This window comes from Rhinoraja longicauda, chromosome 5, assembly GCF_053455715.1.
Source record: "Rhinoraja longicauda isolate Sanriku21f chromosome 5, sRhiLon1.1, whole genome shotgun sequence".
In the NCBI taxonomy this organism is placed as follows: domain Eukaryota; kingdom Metazoa; phylum Chordata; class Chondrichthyes; order Rajiformes; family Arhynchobatidae; genus Rhinoraja; species Rhinoraja longicauda.
Window position 1 is genome coordinate 74432018 of NC_135957.1, and position 16718 is coordinate 74448735.

At 44.1% G+C, this 16718-nt stretch overlaps 1 protein-coding gene across 2 annotated transcripts in view; it reads right to left on the reverse strand.

Moving 5' to 3' along the window:
- Positions 1–297: 297 nt before the first annotated feature.
- The window catches only part of smim8 (small integral membrane protein 8), a 42366-nt gene continuing 25945 nt past the window's right edge, over positions 298–16718 (reverse strand). The window contains exons 2-5 of one of the 2 annotated variants that reach the window (XM_078399816.1): positions 11605–11699; positions 9239–9346; positions 5396–5598; positions 312–1118 (exon numbers count right to left, since the gene is read on the reverse strand). In XM_078399816.1, the coding sequence (XP_078255942.1) occupies positions 671–1118; positions 5396–5598; positions 9239–9346; positions 11605–11670 (825 nt within the window). In that variant the 5' untranslated portion in view covers positions 11671–11699 and the 3' untranslated portion in view covers positions 312–670. Of the gene's footprint in view, positions 1119–5395; positions 5599–9238; positions 9348–11604; positions 11700–16718 lie in introns of those variants that run through there. The other variant, XM_078399817.1, reaches the window with a different exon arrangement.

A 16718-nucleotide genomic window follows, 5' to 3' on the forward strand; every position in this document is an offset into this window, starting at 1 on the left:
TTGCTTTAAAACTTGCTCCTTTTATTTGTTTTTCGCAGTTTCGTTTAATTTGGTTTCGTTTGCTCAGTTTAGTTTAGTTTAGAGATACAGCGTGGAAGCTGGCCCTTCGGCCCTCCGAGTCCATGCCGACCAGCTATCCCCGCACTGTCCTACTGGGGCCAATTTACAATTTTTACCGAAGCCAAATAACCTGCAGACCTGCACGTCTTTGGAGTGTGGGAGGAAACTGGAGAACCTGGGGGAAAACCCACGCAGTCATGGATAGAACTTACAAACTCCGTACAGACAGCACCGGTAGTCAGGATTGAACCAGGGTGTTTGGCGCTGTAAAGCAGCAATACTACCGCTGAGCCACCAGGCCGCCCAAAGTTCTGTTGCTGTTATTTCCATAATTCTGACCCATTACATTTATGCTTTTGATTCCAACCATGACACTGGTGCTTTCTTTAGGTCTCCTCTCACTCTTGTACTATTGTTAAACTTCATTCACCCTAAGTCCAAAGTTCCCAATCTTTCATTAAAAAACGCTTTTATTAATCCACTTGGACCAGGGCTTTGAAAATAAGAAACTGTGAGAGGAATGATTTATTTCTCAGTCCATCTTGTCCGAGATGTAATTATTGCAACACTTCAGAGTTAATCACGTTGAAATCATTCTCAAGTATTCATACTATTTTTGCGGACGCTTTTGAGCTTTGTGGGGTTTGACACTGCACAGAGGGTTGTGGGAGTGTAGGCACATCTGCCGAGGTGGAAGGATAAACTCTACTTGTTCCGGAGGTAGTTTTGGATAAGTGAGGTTAATATAGTCCTGGAAAGCACTTCGTGTCTCCCGCAGCTCGTTCTCCAGCTCCATTTCCAAGATGGTCATTGTTTCCACACGCTCAAAAATCTCTTTGAGGCTCTCCTCTTTATCGCACAGCAAATCTTTCAGATAGTCTATTTCAGACTGGTGCCTGCTTTGTAGCAAGATGATGGGAGCCTCAGCCTCCACCTTCTCTTCTTCGCGGACTTTCTCGATTTCCTCTGTGATCTTCTTTTCGTACTCCTCCCTCAGGTTCATCAGAGACAGTTTCAGCACAGATTCCTGCTGAATCGCTGCGTTTATCTTTAACTCGCTGGACAAAAACAAACACAAGTAGCATCAGTGCCATGCCCTGATTAAGAACATAGGAACAGAGTTGATCAATATGTGGCTGTACAAAAATCAAGGATTTGAGTTTAGGAGCAGGGAGGTTCTACTGCAGTTGTACAGGGCATTGGTGAGACCGCACCTGGAGTATTGTGTGCAGTTTTGGTCTCCTAATCTGAGGAAAGACATTCTTGCCATAGAGGGAGTACAGAGAAGGTTCACCAGATTGATCCCTGGGATGGCGGGACTTTCATATGAAGAAAGACTGGATAGACTAGGCTTGTACTCGCTGGAATTTAGAAGACTGAGGGGGGATCTTATAGAAACATAAAATTCTTAAGGGGTTGGAGAGGCTAGATGCGGGAAGATTGTTCCCGATGTTGGGGGAGTCCAGAACCAGGGGTCACAGCTTAAGGATAAGGGGGAAGTCTTTTAGGACCGAGATGAGAAAACATTTCTTCACACAGAGAGTGGTGAGTCTGTGGAATTCTCTGCCACAGAAGGTAGTTGAGGCCAGTTCATTGGCTATATTTAAGAGGGAGTTAGATGTGGCCCTTGTGGCTAAAGGGATCAGGGGGTGTGGAGAGAAGGCAGGTACAGGTTACTGAGCTGGATGATCAGCCATGATCATATTGAATGGCGGTGCAAGCTCGAAGGGCCGAATGGCCTACTCCTGCACCTATTTTCTATGTTTCTAAGAGAGGAATAGATTGAGTAGATGCACAGAGTCTCTTGCCCAGAGTCGGCGAATGAAGAACCGGAGATCGGGTAGACGCACAGTATCTCTTGCCCAGAGTAGGGGATTCAAGAACCAGAGGACAAAGTTTTAAAATGCGGGTGGGGGGGAAAGATTTAATAGGAACCTGAGGGATACCCTTTTTCACCCAAAAGGTGGTGGGTGGATGGAAGGAGCTGCCGGAGGAGGGAGTTGAGGCAGGGACAATTGCAACGTTAAAGAAACATTTGGACAGGTGCGTGGACAGGACAGGTTTAGAGGGATATGGGTCAAACGCAGGCAGGTGGAACTAGTTGGTCGGTGTGGGCAAGTTGGTCGGTGTGGGGCAAGTTGGGCTGAAAGGCCTGTTTCCACACTCTACGATGCAGTGACTCTATCCATGTATTATTAGCCTAAATGATTCCAGTTCTGAGTCCTGAGTAGTTCCCAGCCCAGTGGGATTTGAAGTATCCTCACTCTGCAATAAGGCCCCATGTCAAACACCTTTGGGAGATCTACTGTGACCTTATCATGTGAGGGGCCAGGAATCCGCACAGACATAATTCAGTGGAAGCCTTAACCACAGCCCTTTAGTTTAGAGATATAGCACAGAAATAGGCCATTCGACCAACGATTCCTGTACACTAACACTGCCCTACACACACTAGGGACAATTTACATTTATACCAAGCCAATTAACCTATGAACCTGTACGTCTTTGGAGTGTGGGAGGAAACCAAAGATCTCGGAGAAAACCCACGCAGGGAGAAAGTACAAACTCCGTACAGGCAAACATCCATAATCAGGATCAAACCCGGGTCTCTGGCGCTGTAAAGCAGTGGCTCTACCGCTGCGCCACCGTGCCGAACTTCTGGTAAAGAAATGTTTTCAAAGCTGAAAACAAAATGGCCTTGCTGTTGTGAGCTTAGGCCTTGTTGCCACCTAGAGGACAGAACATAGAACCTATGAAAAGTACAGCACAGGTTTGTGCCAAACATGAAACCACCTTCCTCTCCACCCTTGAAACCCCTTTCCTTATTTACATCTCCAGCCACACTGTTTAACTTGCATCAATCCGTGAAGTTTCTGCAGCTTTTGTTCCTTTAAAGTCATTATGTGATTTTAATTTATTTTTAGTAATGTTACATGCTGGTATTTTGGGTTGCAGCTCCAAGGCCAACTAGCAAATAATGCAGTTAATTTTCATACTATTATTTTCACATTATTATTTCTGAACTTAGAATATAGAACAGTGGAGCACAGGTAAACCTACTTACCTACTCTGGGCAAGAGACTCTATACGTCTACCCGAAGGTATTTGTTCACAAAATGCTGGAGTAACTCAGCAGGTCAGGCAGCATCTCAGGAGAGAAGGAATGGGCGACGTTTCAGACTGAAGAAGGGTTTCGACCCGAAACATCGCCCATTCCTTCTCTCCTGAGATGCTGCCTGACCTGCTGAGTTACTCCAGCATTTTGTGAATAAATACCTTCGATTTGTACCAGCATCTGTAGTTATTTTCTTACTATACGTCTACCCGATCTATTTCTCTCATGATTTTATACACCTCCATAGGATCACCCCTCATACTCCTGCGCTCCAAGGAATAAAGTCCAATCCTGCTCAACCTCCCTCTATAGTCCAGGGACTCGAGCCCTGGCAATATCCTCGTAAAATCCCTTAAAAACCCAGCCCTTAAAAATGTATCCATTATCACTCTTAGCAGAAACATCTACAATTTACAATCCAATCATTTAGGTTCTTCATGGAAATTCCCCTTCCCTCCAACCATCCCACCTCTAACGTTTTGCTGCAAGCATTCCACATGCTGGAAATCTGAAATAAAAGCAGAAAATGCTGGAAATTTTCCACGGGTCAGGCAGCTTCTGAGGGCAGAAACAAAGTTAATACTTTTTCAGAGCCACAATGGTACACGAACCAAGAGAGTTTAATTGCCATAGGTACCGACAATGGAACGATGAGATTCTTAATTGCAGTAGCATAACAGGCCTACAAAACAGAACACAGAGATAACGTGTAATTAAAAAAATCAATAAATTAATAACCCCAATACTATTGCTAAAAATTGCAGCAGTGCTTGACGAGGTTTATAGACAATAGGTGCAGGAGTAGGCCATTCGGCCCTTCGAGCCAGCACCGCCATTCACCGTGATCATGGCTGATCATCCACAATCAGTACCCCGTTCCTGCCTTCTCCCCATATCCCTTGACTCCGCTATCATTAATATTTGCAAGTCAATCACCTGTGAACTCAAGGAAGGGACTTTATCAGTGCATGTAAGACCTAATCATAAAGTCAAAGAGGAATACAGAGTGGAAACAGGCCCTTCGGCCCAACTTGCAAGAACTAGTCATGTAACACCATGACGATCACTGAGTGGTGAGGAGTGTACTGCAGTGTAGGGGAGGCCAAAAATCAGTGACAGGCTCATGAGGATCATCAGTGTTTTCCATGCTGGTTTCTTGGGCCTGTGTTGTTGTCACCTTCCCCTAACTAACAATGATCTATTCTACATTTCCCTTGACCTTCAGCTCTTTTGATCTCTTACACTTCCTTATCTCTGATTGAGAATGATCAGAGGGCAGTGGAGGCCAATTCTCTGAATACATTCAAGAGAGAGCTAGATAGAGCTCTTAAGGATAGCGGAGTCAGGGGGTATGGGGAGAAAGCAGGAACGGGGTACTGATTGAGAATGATCAGCCATGATCACATTGAATGGCGGTGCTGGCTTGAAGGGCTGAATGGCCTACTCCTGCACCTATTGTCTATTGTCCCTCTCCCTTGACGCTCAGTCTGAAGAAGGGTCTCAACCCGAAACGTTACCCATTCCTTCTCTCCAGAGATGCTGCCTGTCCCGCTGAGTTACTCCAGCATTTTGGGTCTATCTTTGGGGTCTTGCATGAACACAGCTTTTCAAACCACACCCAAGAAGGTGACAATATCTGAAGGGATAGGATACATCTACCTGGACACAAGCTGGGGACACATAGACCCTGGTCATAGGACAGCCCGATGTAGAATGATGTGCAATTCTCTGCCACAGAAGGCCAGAGGCCTCCAGTGGAGGCCAATTCACTGGATATATTCAAGAGAGAGTTAGATATAGCTCTTAGGGTTAACAGAATCAAGGGATATGGGGAGAAAGCTGGAACGAGGTACTGATTTTGGATGATCAGCCATGATCATATTGAATGGTGGTGCTGGCTCGAAGGGCCGAATGGCCTATTTCCTCCACACTCACCACATTCAAAACATCACTGAAGTCTCACCTATTCAGTACTGCCTTCAACCACTGAAGGTCACCCCACCCTCTGTCTCCTTTCTCTGTTCGTTTACTTATTTATCTATTTATTCACTTCCCTATGTTCTCTAAATCCCTGTAAAGCATCTTTGAGTATATGAAAAGCGCGATATAAATGTAATGTATTATTATTATTATTATTATTATTGTCTATGTTTCTATGACACCACTTGCTCCGATAGCACCTGAATAAACATGACGCGCTCAGTGCCGGTGAGAACTTACGATACTACTTTCTCAAGGTTCTCCGATGCAATGTTAGTTTGTTTCTCTATCGTTTTCAATATAGCCTTTTCCTTTTCGGCTGCACATTTCTCAAGCGTCTGCTGGATTTCGTGAGCCAGACGTAGCTCTGTGGCGTCTCGGTGCTTTTTTCCTTGCTGCTGAAATTCCCACTGCAACCTTGTCTCACTTTTTCTTATTTCTTCCTAAGAAAATTGTTGGAGAAAATCCAAGTGTGATTGATTTATGTCGGTTTGGAAAAATAGAGGGGCAAAATGCGTAGGAAAAATCTGCAGGTGCTGGTTAAAATCGAAGGCAGTCACAAAATGCTGGAGTAACTCAGCGGGTCAGGCAGCATCTCGGGAGAGAAGGAATGGGTGAATGGAATGGGCGAGACCCGAAACGTCACCCATTCCTTCACTGCCGAGATGCTGCCTGACCCGCTGAGTTACTCCAGCATTTTGTGTCTACCTGATATGGGGGGCAGTTAGCTTGGCCTTGTGTGGGGGTGAATCCTGTCTCACTAAGGACCGGCACGGTGGTTCAGTGGTAGAGTTGCTGCCTTACAGCGCCAAAGACTCGGGTTCAATCCTGACTACGGGCATTGACTATACGGAGTTTGAACGTTCTCCTCGTGACCTGCGTGGGTTTTCTCCGAGATCTCCAGTTTCCTCCCACAGTACAAACAGGTGCAGGTTTGTAGGTTAATTGGCTTCAGTAAAATTGTAAATTGTCCCTACTGTGCTTAGGATAGCGTTAGTGTGTGGGGATCGCTGGTTGGCTCGGACTTGGTGGGCCGAAGGCCCTGTTTCCGTGTTGTATCTCTAAACTAAACTAAACTAAACTAATTTGACTGAGTTGTTTTGGGGATTCTGCCTATGTCAACTATGAAGATTGATGATGGCAAAATGGTAAATATTATCTACATGGACTTTAGAATGCCGTTTAACAAGGACTCACACGAAAGTTCAGGTACATGGGATCCGGGGTGAGCCAGCTAATTGGACCCATAATTGGCTTGGAGATAGGAGGATAATCATAAGGAATAGGAGCAGAATTAGGCCATTCGGCCCATCAAGTCTACTCCGCCATGGCTGATCTATCTCTCCCTCTTAATCCCATTCTCCTGCCTTCTCCCCATAACCTCTGATACCTGTACTAATCAAGAATAATGGTGGAAGGATGCTTTTCTGATTGGAAGTCTGTGAACAGTGGTTGGTGCTGGGACCCTTGCTGTTTGTGATATATACCAGGTATTTGCATACCTTGGGTATGCAAGCAAAGAATTTCACTGCGACTTGTCACATGTTGTGGGTAGAAAGGAAGGTTATTTAAGGCCACAACAAGATATTGATCACATGGCAAGTTAGACGAAGTGTTGGCAGATGGAATTTAATCCCAAAAAGTGCAAGATGATGCATTCTGAGAGGTCAAATGGAGGTCAGATATATGCAGTAAATGTTAAAGGTAATGAACCTTGCCGTTCAAGTCAACAGTTCTTCCAAAAAAGTTATCATAGGGGTGCAAAGAAGGCATGTGACACGCTCGCCTTCATTGGTGGGAGCACAGAATATAAAGTTGGGAAATTATATTGCAACTTGACAAAACTATTTAAATTACACTTGGAGGGAGTATTATATGTAGTTTTTATTGGAAGGTTGAGCTAGAGAGAGTACATGGGAGATTCATCAGGATATTGCATTAGTTTGCCACAGAAGGCTGTGGAGGCCAAGTCAATGGATATTTTTAAGGTGGAGATTGATAGATTCTTGATTGGTACGGGTGTCAAGGGTTATGGGAAGAAGGCAGGAGAATGGCAGGAGAATGGGCGGCACGGTAGCGCAGCGGTAGAGTTGCTGCTTTACAGCGAATGCAGCGCCGGAGACTCAGGTTCGATCCTGACTACGGGTGCTGTACTGTAAGGAGTTTGTACGTTCTCCCCGTGACCTGCGTGGGTTTTCTCCGAGATCTTCGGTTTCCTCCCACACTCCAAAGACGTACAGGTATGTAGGTTAATTGGCTGGGTAAATGTAAAAATTGTCCCTAGTGGGTGTAGGATAGTGTTAATGTACGGGGATCACTGGGCGGCACGGACTTGGAGGGCCGAAAAGGCCTGTTTCCGGCTGTATAGATATGATATGATATGATAATGGGGTTAGGGGGGAGAGTTAGATCAGCCATGATTGAATGGTGGAGTAGACTTGATGGGAAGAATGGCCTAATTGTGCTCCTACAACTTATGAACATGATTGGTGGACTTTAATAATGGGAAGAGATTGGAAATGGTGGGCTTGTTTGCATGGAGCGGAGGTGGCCAAGGGGTGGCCTGATAAAAGATATATAACATTATAGAAAGCATAGGTATAGCATAGGTAGGTAGATGGAATTTTTCCCCCGTGAAAGAAGTATCAAAAACAAGGGGGCATTGACTTATGGTGAGAAAGAGACTTGAGGAAAAAAATTGCACAGTGTACTTGATAATCTGGAACTCACTATCAGAGGGGCTGGTGGAATGAAATATAATAACTATGTTTAATAGACAATTAGGCAGGCACAAATAAACAACGCATTGGAAAAATATGAACCTAGTTCAGTTAAATGGGATTAGTGTAAATGGATAATATGGTTAGCATGTTTGTGGTGAGCCGAAGGGCCAATTCTATGACTACGACTTTGAAATAGAGAGAGAGGCAAAGCTGGGAAGTCAAATGCTAAACTGAATAAAAAACATGATCCAGCAATGGAATGAATTGTAACAAGACTCAGAGCATCAAATGATTTTTCTCTTTCGCACGAGAAATGCATTTCTTTTCCAGGCAACGCAAGATGATAATCATCTATGTTTTGACATATGAGTTTAACATTGGAGTTGCACATTGGAGTTTAATTCAGATATGTACAAGTTAAGGGAAGTCAGACCAGGGTAAGACTTCCACAGTGTACAACAGGGCCTCGGAGAGAGTTATAGAACAGAGGAACCCAGGAGCGCTGGCCTTCATTAGCCTGGGGATTGAATATAGAGGTTTGGCTGCTATGCCGCAAGACGTTGGTGAGGCTGCACTTGCAGTATTGTGTTTAATTCTGGTCACCATGCTATATTTCTGCTGGAAAGAATTTATGAGGATTTAGAATTTAAGGGACTGAGTTATGAGGGAAAAGGTTGGCAGCCTCTGACTTTATGCCTTGGTGGGTAGACGACTTAATGATCCTACAGAGGTGTACAATATTGGTGGGGCATAGATAGGGTGAATGCACGTGGTCTTTTCCCCAGAGTTTGGGAATCAAGAAGTAAGGGCATAGATTTAAGGTGAGAGGGGAAAGATTTAATGGGAAGATGAGGGGCAAATTTTTCGCACAGAGGGTAGTACGTATGTGAAATAAGCTGTCAGACAAAATGGTTGAGGAAAGTACAATAACAACATTTAAAAGACATTTGGACAAAAATATGCAGAGGAAATGTTTCAGGAAATATGGTCAGACATGGGTAAATGGTACTAGTTTAGATGGGCATCTGGGTTGCATGGACCAATTGGGCAAAAGGCCTGTTTTATAGATAGTCATAGAAATATCCAGCAGGGAAACTAGCACACTGCCTACTGTGTCTCCACCAACCATCAAGCACAATTCACACAAACCCTGCACAAATCCCATTTTATTCTCCCCACATCGACTCCCTTTAGATTCTACCACTCCTCCTACAAGCCAAGGGCAATTTATAGTGGGCAACTAAGCTTCCAATGCAGATGTCCCTGAGATGTGGTTGACTGGTTGGCACGCAACAAAAGCTTTTCACTCTAACTTGGTACACATGACAATAAACTAAAGTAAAACTATGAACCTACCTACCTTGAGCACATTGACGTGTTTATTCCTTAGTATCTCCAACTCTTTATTCTTTTGCTGCTCAGCCACAAGAAGTGCATTCTTCACTGCCTCTGTTTTCTCTTTCAAGGCCTGGGCAAGTATTACAAATGGGAAAATAACAGGGTTATTTACTCTGATTGTTTCTTACTAACATCATTTTAATTTGCCTTCAAGCATTAAACATAAAGAGAAATGTGAGGTGTTGCATTTTGGAAAGTTTAACATGGGCAAGAACTGCACAGTGAATGGTAGGGCTCTTGGAATTGTTGTAGAGCAGAGGAATCTAAGAGTGCAGGTGCATGGTTCCTTGAAGGCGGAGTCGCAGGTAGATAGGGTGGTCAAAAAGGCTTTGAGCACATTGGCCTTCATCAGTCAGAGTATTGTTGATATATATCTGCATATAACTGCAGCCATCTTACATAAAAGAGGTCCTTCTGCAGTTGTACAGGGCCCCAGTGAGACCGCACCTGGAGTACTGTGTGCAGTTTTGGTCTCCAAATTTGAGGAAGGACATTCTTGCTATTGAGGGAGTGCACCATAGGTTCACTAGGTTAATTCCCGGAATGGCGGGACTGTCGTATGTTGAAAGGCGGGAGCGACTGGGCTTGCATACACTGGAATTTAGAAGGATGAGAGGGGATCTTATCGAAACATATAAGATTATTAAGGGATTGGACACGCCAGAGGCAGGAAACATGTTCCCAATGTTGGGAGAGTCCAGAACCAGGGGCCACAGTTTAAGAATAAGGGGTAGGCCATTTAGAACGGAGATGAGGAAAATCCTTTTCACTCAGAGAGTTGTAAATCTGTGGAATTCTCTGCCTCAGACGGCAGTGGAGGCCAATTCTCTGGATGCTTTTAAGAGAGAGTTGGATAGAGCTCTTAATGATAGCGGAGTCTGGGGGTATGGGGAGAAGGCAGGAACGGGGTACTGATTGAGAATGATCAGCCATGATCACATTGAATGGCGGTGCTGGCTCGAAGGGCTGAATGGCCTACTCCTGCACCTATTGTCTATTGTCTATAACTAGATATTGGGAGGTCATGTTGCAGTTATGTAATGGCATTGGTGAGTCCGCATATAGAGTATTGTATTCAGTTCCGGGCACCATGTTATAGAAAAGATGTTAAGTTGGAAAAGGTACAGAGACGATTTACATGGATGAGGGAAGACACCGGAGCATCCAGAGGAAATCCACACAGTCACAGGGTGAACATGCAAACTCCACACAGACAGCAGCCGAGGTTAGGACGAAACCGGGTCGGGTCTCCGGTGCTACGAGGCAGCAGCTCCACCAGCTGTGCCGCCCTGATGAGTTGTGACAAAGAATTTCACCACCATCCCAAAGGGAAAACAGTAAAAGACAAGGAGGCTATTCATTTCTAGTCTCTCATGATCAACTTATTGAAGACACCCATTTAATGTGATTGCAGAACTCTGTCGGGTCCTGCCCGCCAGAAGGCTACGGAGGCCACGTCAATGGACATTTTTAAGGTGGATATTGATAGGTTCGTGATCAGTAAGGGTGTCAAAGGTTATGTGGAGAAGGCAGGAGATTGGGGTTGAGGGGGAAAGATAGATCAGTCATGATAGAATAGTGGAGTAGACTTGATGGGCCGAATGGCCTAATTCTGCTCTTACAACATGATTAGTATGGGTGTCAGAGGTTATGGACAGAAGGCAGGAGAATGGGGTTGAGATAGATCAGCCATGATTGAATGGTGGAGTAGACTTGGGCGGTCACGGTGGCGCAGCGGTAAAGTTGCTGCCTTACAGCGAATGCAGCGCCGGAGACCCGGGTTCGATGCCGACAACAGGTGCTGTCTGTACAGAGTTTGTACGTTCTCCCTGTGACCTGCGTGGGTTTTCTCCGAGATCTTCGGTTTCCTCCCACTCTCCAAAGACGTACAGATATGTAGGTTAATTGGCTTAGTAAATGTAAAAATTGTCCCTAGTGGGTATAGGATAGTGTTAATGTGCAGAAATCGCTGGTCGGCGCGGACCCGGTGGGCCGAAAGGGCCTGTTTCCACGCTGTATCTCTAAACTAAACTGAACTTGATAGGCTGAGTGGCCTAATTCTGCTCCTACAACTTATGAACTCCTTTGCCCAAATCCACATTTTCCTACGGTCATCCTGGAATGTAAAGAAAATCCTTAGTCCGTCCTTTCAATTGGCCCCACCTTTGCCTTTCTGTCATTGCATTTGTTCAGTGCCAAAAACTAAAAACACTCCCTTGAGCCCTTAAGCTAAGTTTTCAGGTTTACACATGAATAAATAGACAGTATCAGAGAGTGACCAATGCAAATACTTTCAACAAAGGAGAGAAGGGGAGAAAATTCATGTACCCAAATAAAAACTGCTGACTTTGCATCCTCCACAGACTGTTTCCATTCATTATGAGATGCCTCCATGTATTGCTGATGAATCACTGATCCCAATTCTAGAGTTGCAGAGAAAGAGAAAAACAGTATGTTAATTTAAGATTACATATGCAGTGTGTGTACACCCAACAAGGGATACAAAACTTAGTTTAATCAGCAGCAATCAAGGGCAACAAGGAACTTAATTGCATCTGCAGAATAGATTATACAGCAAAAGTATTAACACATTGTGGGCAGCACAGTGGCATAGCGGTAGCTTTGCTGCTTTACAGCGCCAGAGACCCGGGTTCGATTCTGACCTCGGGTGCTTGTCTGTACGGAGTTTGTACATTCTCCTCGTGACCTGCGTGGGTTTTCTCCAAGATCTTCGGTTTGCTCCCACACTCAAAAGACGTACGAGTTTGTAGGTTAATTGGCTTGGTACGAATGTAAAATTGTCCCTAGTGTGTCTAGGATAGTGCTAGTATGCGGAGATCGTACGTTGGCGTGGACTCTGTGGGCCGAAGGGCCTGTTTCCGCGCTGAATCTCCAAACTAGACTAGGTCTTGGCCCGTAACGTTACCCATTCCTTCTCTCAAGAGATGCTGCCTGTTCCACTGAGTTGCTCCAGCATTTTGTGTCTATAGACACAAAATGCTGGAGCAACTCAGTGGAACAGGCAGCATCTCTTGAGAGAAGGAATGGGTAACGTTACGGGCCAAGACACTGTTTTGTTTAGTTGCAGCCACTTTGCATCTTCTGTGGCTTTGTGTCCATTTCACAAAGTGATCGAGACTTGGGTGTTTCCAACTTGTTTGAAAAATGAATTCATACTTTCCAAATCTCTTGATGAATAATCATTGAGCATAAACAATAACTTTGTTTCTTCCTCGTAAATAATGCTGGCTCAGTTTCCCACTAATTTCTGTTTAAATTTTAGATGTTCACATTCCGTTGTTCCATTTTGTGATTAACGTTATTTTTTTCAGAATGCTGGAGTAACTCAGCGTGCCAGGCAGCATCTCTGGAGAGAAGGAATGGGTGACGTTCTGGGTCGAGACCCGTCTTCAGACTGAAGACATCTTGTAGGCACTTTGTCCAATTACCCAAGTTAAATATGTAGCCCGTAATGTTTCACATACTGATGTAGATTGGGAGAAACACTCGAAGTGGAAGAATGTTCAAGAATGGGGTGCAGCAATCTGTTTAAGTTACTAATTCACAAAATGCTGGAGTAACTCAGCAGGTCAGGCAGCATCTCGGGAGAGAAGGAATGGGTGACGTTTCGGGTCGAGACCCTTCTTCAGACTGATGTCAGGGGGGGGTGGGACAGAGGAAGGATATAGGTGGAGACAGGAAGATAGAGGGAGATCTGGGAAGGGGGAGGGGAAGAGAGTGACAGAGGAACTATCTAAAGTTGGAGAAGTCAATGTTCATACCACTGGGCTGCAAACTGCCCAGGCGAAATATGAGGCGCTGTTCCTCCAATTTCCAGTGGGCCTCACTATGGCACTGGAGGAGGCCCATGACAGAAAGGTCAGACTGGGAATGGGAGGGGGAGCTAAAGTGCCCATTCCTTCTCTCCTGAGATGCTGCCTGACCTGCTGAGATACTCCAGCATTTTGTGAATAAATACCTTCGATTTGTACCGGCATCTGCAGTTATTTTCTTATACTACCTGTTTAAGTTACTAGGCTGACATCCAAAGCCCCAAACTATCGATTGTGAATGTTTTGTTTTAGTTCAATTCAGTTCAGTTTAGTTTATTGTCATGTGTAGCGAGGTACAGTGAAAAGCTTTTGTTACGTGCTAACCAGTCAGGAAACAGTGCTGGCCAGCAATAATCCGTACACTGTGAAATCAGAGGGGGTTTTGAAATAATGGTGTGCTTGAAGTTGAAAGAAAGAGGATTTTTTTCACAGGCTGGTAAACTGCTGTGCAGACTCGGCTGGCCGAAGGGCCTGTTTCCGCGCTGTATCTTTAAACTAAACTAAACTAGTTATTCTAAGATTGCACAAAATTTACTGCCCAAGTACACGTTATCAATGTGTAATTTGATCACCACATTATGAGAAAAAGCTACTCGTATGACAAAAAGGAAGGGAATCGCCCGTCAAGATTGCTTCAGAAAGTTGAAAGGCAAGGCTGTAAGCAGGTGTGCAATAATAAAACATACCACTGGAGCAACTCAGTGGGTCAGGCATCATCTATGGAAAGAAAGGAAACAGTTGACCAATTGGGTCAGGACCTTCTTCAGACTGATGAAAGGCCCTAACCTGAAATGTCCCCTGTCCATCTTCATAAGGGGTAAGCCATTTAGAACTGAGACGAGGAGAATCTTTTTCACCCTGTGAATCTGTGCACAACTTCTGTGCCACAGAAGGCAGTGGAGGCCAATTCACTGGGTGTTTTCAAGAGAGAGTTAGATTTAGCTCTTAGGGCTAACGGAATCAAGGGATATGGGGGGGGAAAAGCAGGAACGGGGTATTGATTTTGGATGATCAGCCATGATCATATTGAATTGTGTGAGTGATTGTCATGCCAGGAAGCAGAAATATAATACTAAGGAATTATTTAATGGCATCATGTTGCATAATAAACGTTGAACGTTTCAATGCCTAATGTTGACTTACTCTGCAAATGACGCATTGGTGCAAATTGTCAGACATACATTGTGTTCCAAGAACATAACAAAAACATTATTAGTAGCGAAAGGGAACTTGTCCCAACACAAACCATCACACTCCATTTATTTCCAAATAAATGAATATTTTGAATCTTTATTTCCCTGACCATGCTGGCTCGAATGGCCAAATGGCCTACTCCTGCACCTATTTTCTATGTTTATACGTTTCTGTGTTTCCTCCATAAAGCATTTTCCAACTTTTTTCTCCCCCCCCCCCTCCCCCCTCCCCGTACAATCAGCCTGAAGAAGGGTCTCTACTCGAGATGTCACCTATCCACGTTCTCCAGATATGCTGCTCGAGTTACTCCAGCACTCTGTGTCCTATAGCATCTGCATTTTTTGTTTCTGCATCCCTCCATTGAAGCTGCCTGACCCGTGGAGTTCCTCCAGAAGTTTGGTTTTTTTACTCAGGTTTACAGCACCAACAGTTTCTTAAGTCAAAGGCGTTCAGCGTTGCAGCAATAAAGAAGTTAAAGATAACTGCCAAACCACATAAAATATTAAATGATACAGTCAAGGTCTGTCAAAAATGGCAATGAAAAATTATAACAATTGAAGATATATCTGGAAAACCTTGTTGAAATGTTGATAAATATTTGGAATAATTTGGAAGGATATTCTAGCTAATGAGGGCGTGCAGCGATTAATTCCCGGAATGGCAGGACTGTCGTATGTTGAAAGACTGAAGCGACTAGACTTGTATACAGTGGAATTTAGAAGGATGAGAGGGGATCTTATTGAAACATATAAAATTATTAAGGGATTGGACACGTTAAAGGCAGGAAACGTGTTCCCAATGTTGGGTGGGGGGGGGGGGGGGGGGGGTGGGGGGCAGAACCAGGGGCCACAGTTTAAGAATAAGGGGTAGGCCATTTAGAACAGAGATGAGGAAAAACCTTTTCAGTCAGAGAGTTGTAAATCTGTGGAATTCGCTGCCTCAGATGGCAGTGGAGGCCAATTCTCTGGATGCTTTCAAGAGAGAGCTAGATAGAGCTCTTAAAGATAACGGAGTCAGGGGGTATGGGGAGAAGGCAGGAACGGGGTACTGATTGTGAATGATCAGCCATGATCACATTGAATGGTGGTGCTGGCTCGAAGGGCCGAATGGTCTACTCCTGCATCTATTGTCTATTGTCTATAATCAATCAAGATAGTAAGGGAAATAAAGATTCAAAATATTCACTTATTTGGAAAGTTAACATGCAGGAGTGATGGTTTGTGTTGGGACAAGTTCCCTTTCGTTACTAATAATGTATTTGTTCCCCTCTTGGAACACAATGTATGTCTGACAATTTGCACCAATGCGTCATTTGCAGTGATGTCAATGTTAGACAATGTAACGTAATGCCATTAAATAATTCCAAAGTATTATTTTTCTGCTTCCTGGCATGACAATCACTCACACAATTAAAATTATGTAATTTTCATAAATGTAGAATACTCTACAACGCTAATCAAAGTGACATAATTTGAGATTCAACCCTTCTGCACTCTGGTATTTTTTCTTTTTGCACTACCTGTATACGGTATAATTGTATGTGGATTGATTGCACTCATGTATGTTATTATTTGCCTGGATAGCAACAACGTTTTTCATTGCATCTTGGTACATGCACATGGCAATAATAAACCATGTTGTGGAGAAAATCTGGCAAAGAAATATTCAAAGAATATAAAATCATGAGGGGAATTGTTAGGGTGAATGGACAGAGAATTTTACCCAGGGTAAGAGAATCAAGAACCAGAGGACATAGGTTTAAGGTGAGAGGGCAAAGATTTAAAAGGAACCTGAGGGGCAACTTTTTCACTCAGAGCGTGTTGGGTTATATCGAACGATCTGCCAGAGGAGGTTGCTGAGACAGGTACAATAACAATATTTAAAAGACACCTGTGTTGGAAGAAACTGCAGATGCTGGTTTATACCGAAGGTAGACACAAAATGCTGGAGTAACTCTGCGGGTCAGGCAGCATCTCTGTAGAAAAAGGATGGGTGACGTTTTGAGTCAGAAGCCTTCTTCAGACACTTGTTCAGGTTAATGGATGGAAAGGTTTCGAGGGATATGGACCAAATGTGGGCAAATGGAGCAGGCTTGGACGGGGCAAAGGGAATGAATGAGATGGGTCAATGGGCCTGTTTCTGTGCTGAAAAAGAAAAGAAAATAATCAAGGTCAGAAATAATAGCTTGAAAAGAATTTTGCATTATTTGCAGCTGCAATCCAGAGAAGCTGGGGTATATTCATTGAAATCACATAATGATATTAGAAGCACAATAAATTCAGACACTTCACAGGTTGATATAAGTTAAACAATGTGGCTGGAGATGTAAATAAATACATGGGCTCTAAGGGTGCAGAGGAAAGTGGACAGCTACTTTGTGCTATTGTGGATTTAGATTGGGAGTTACCAAGGTGG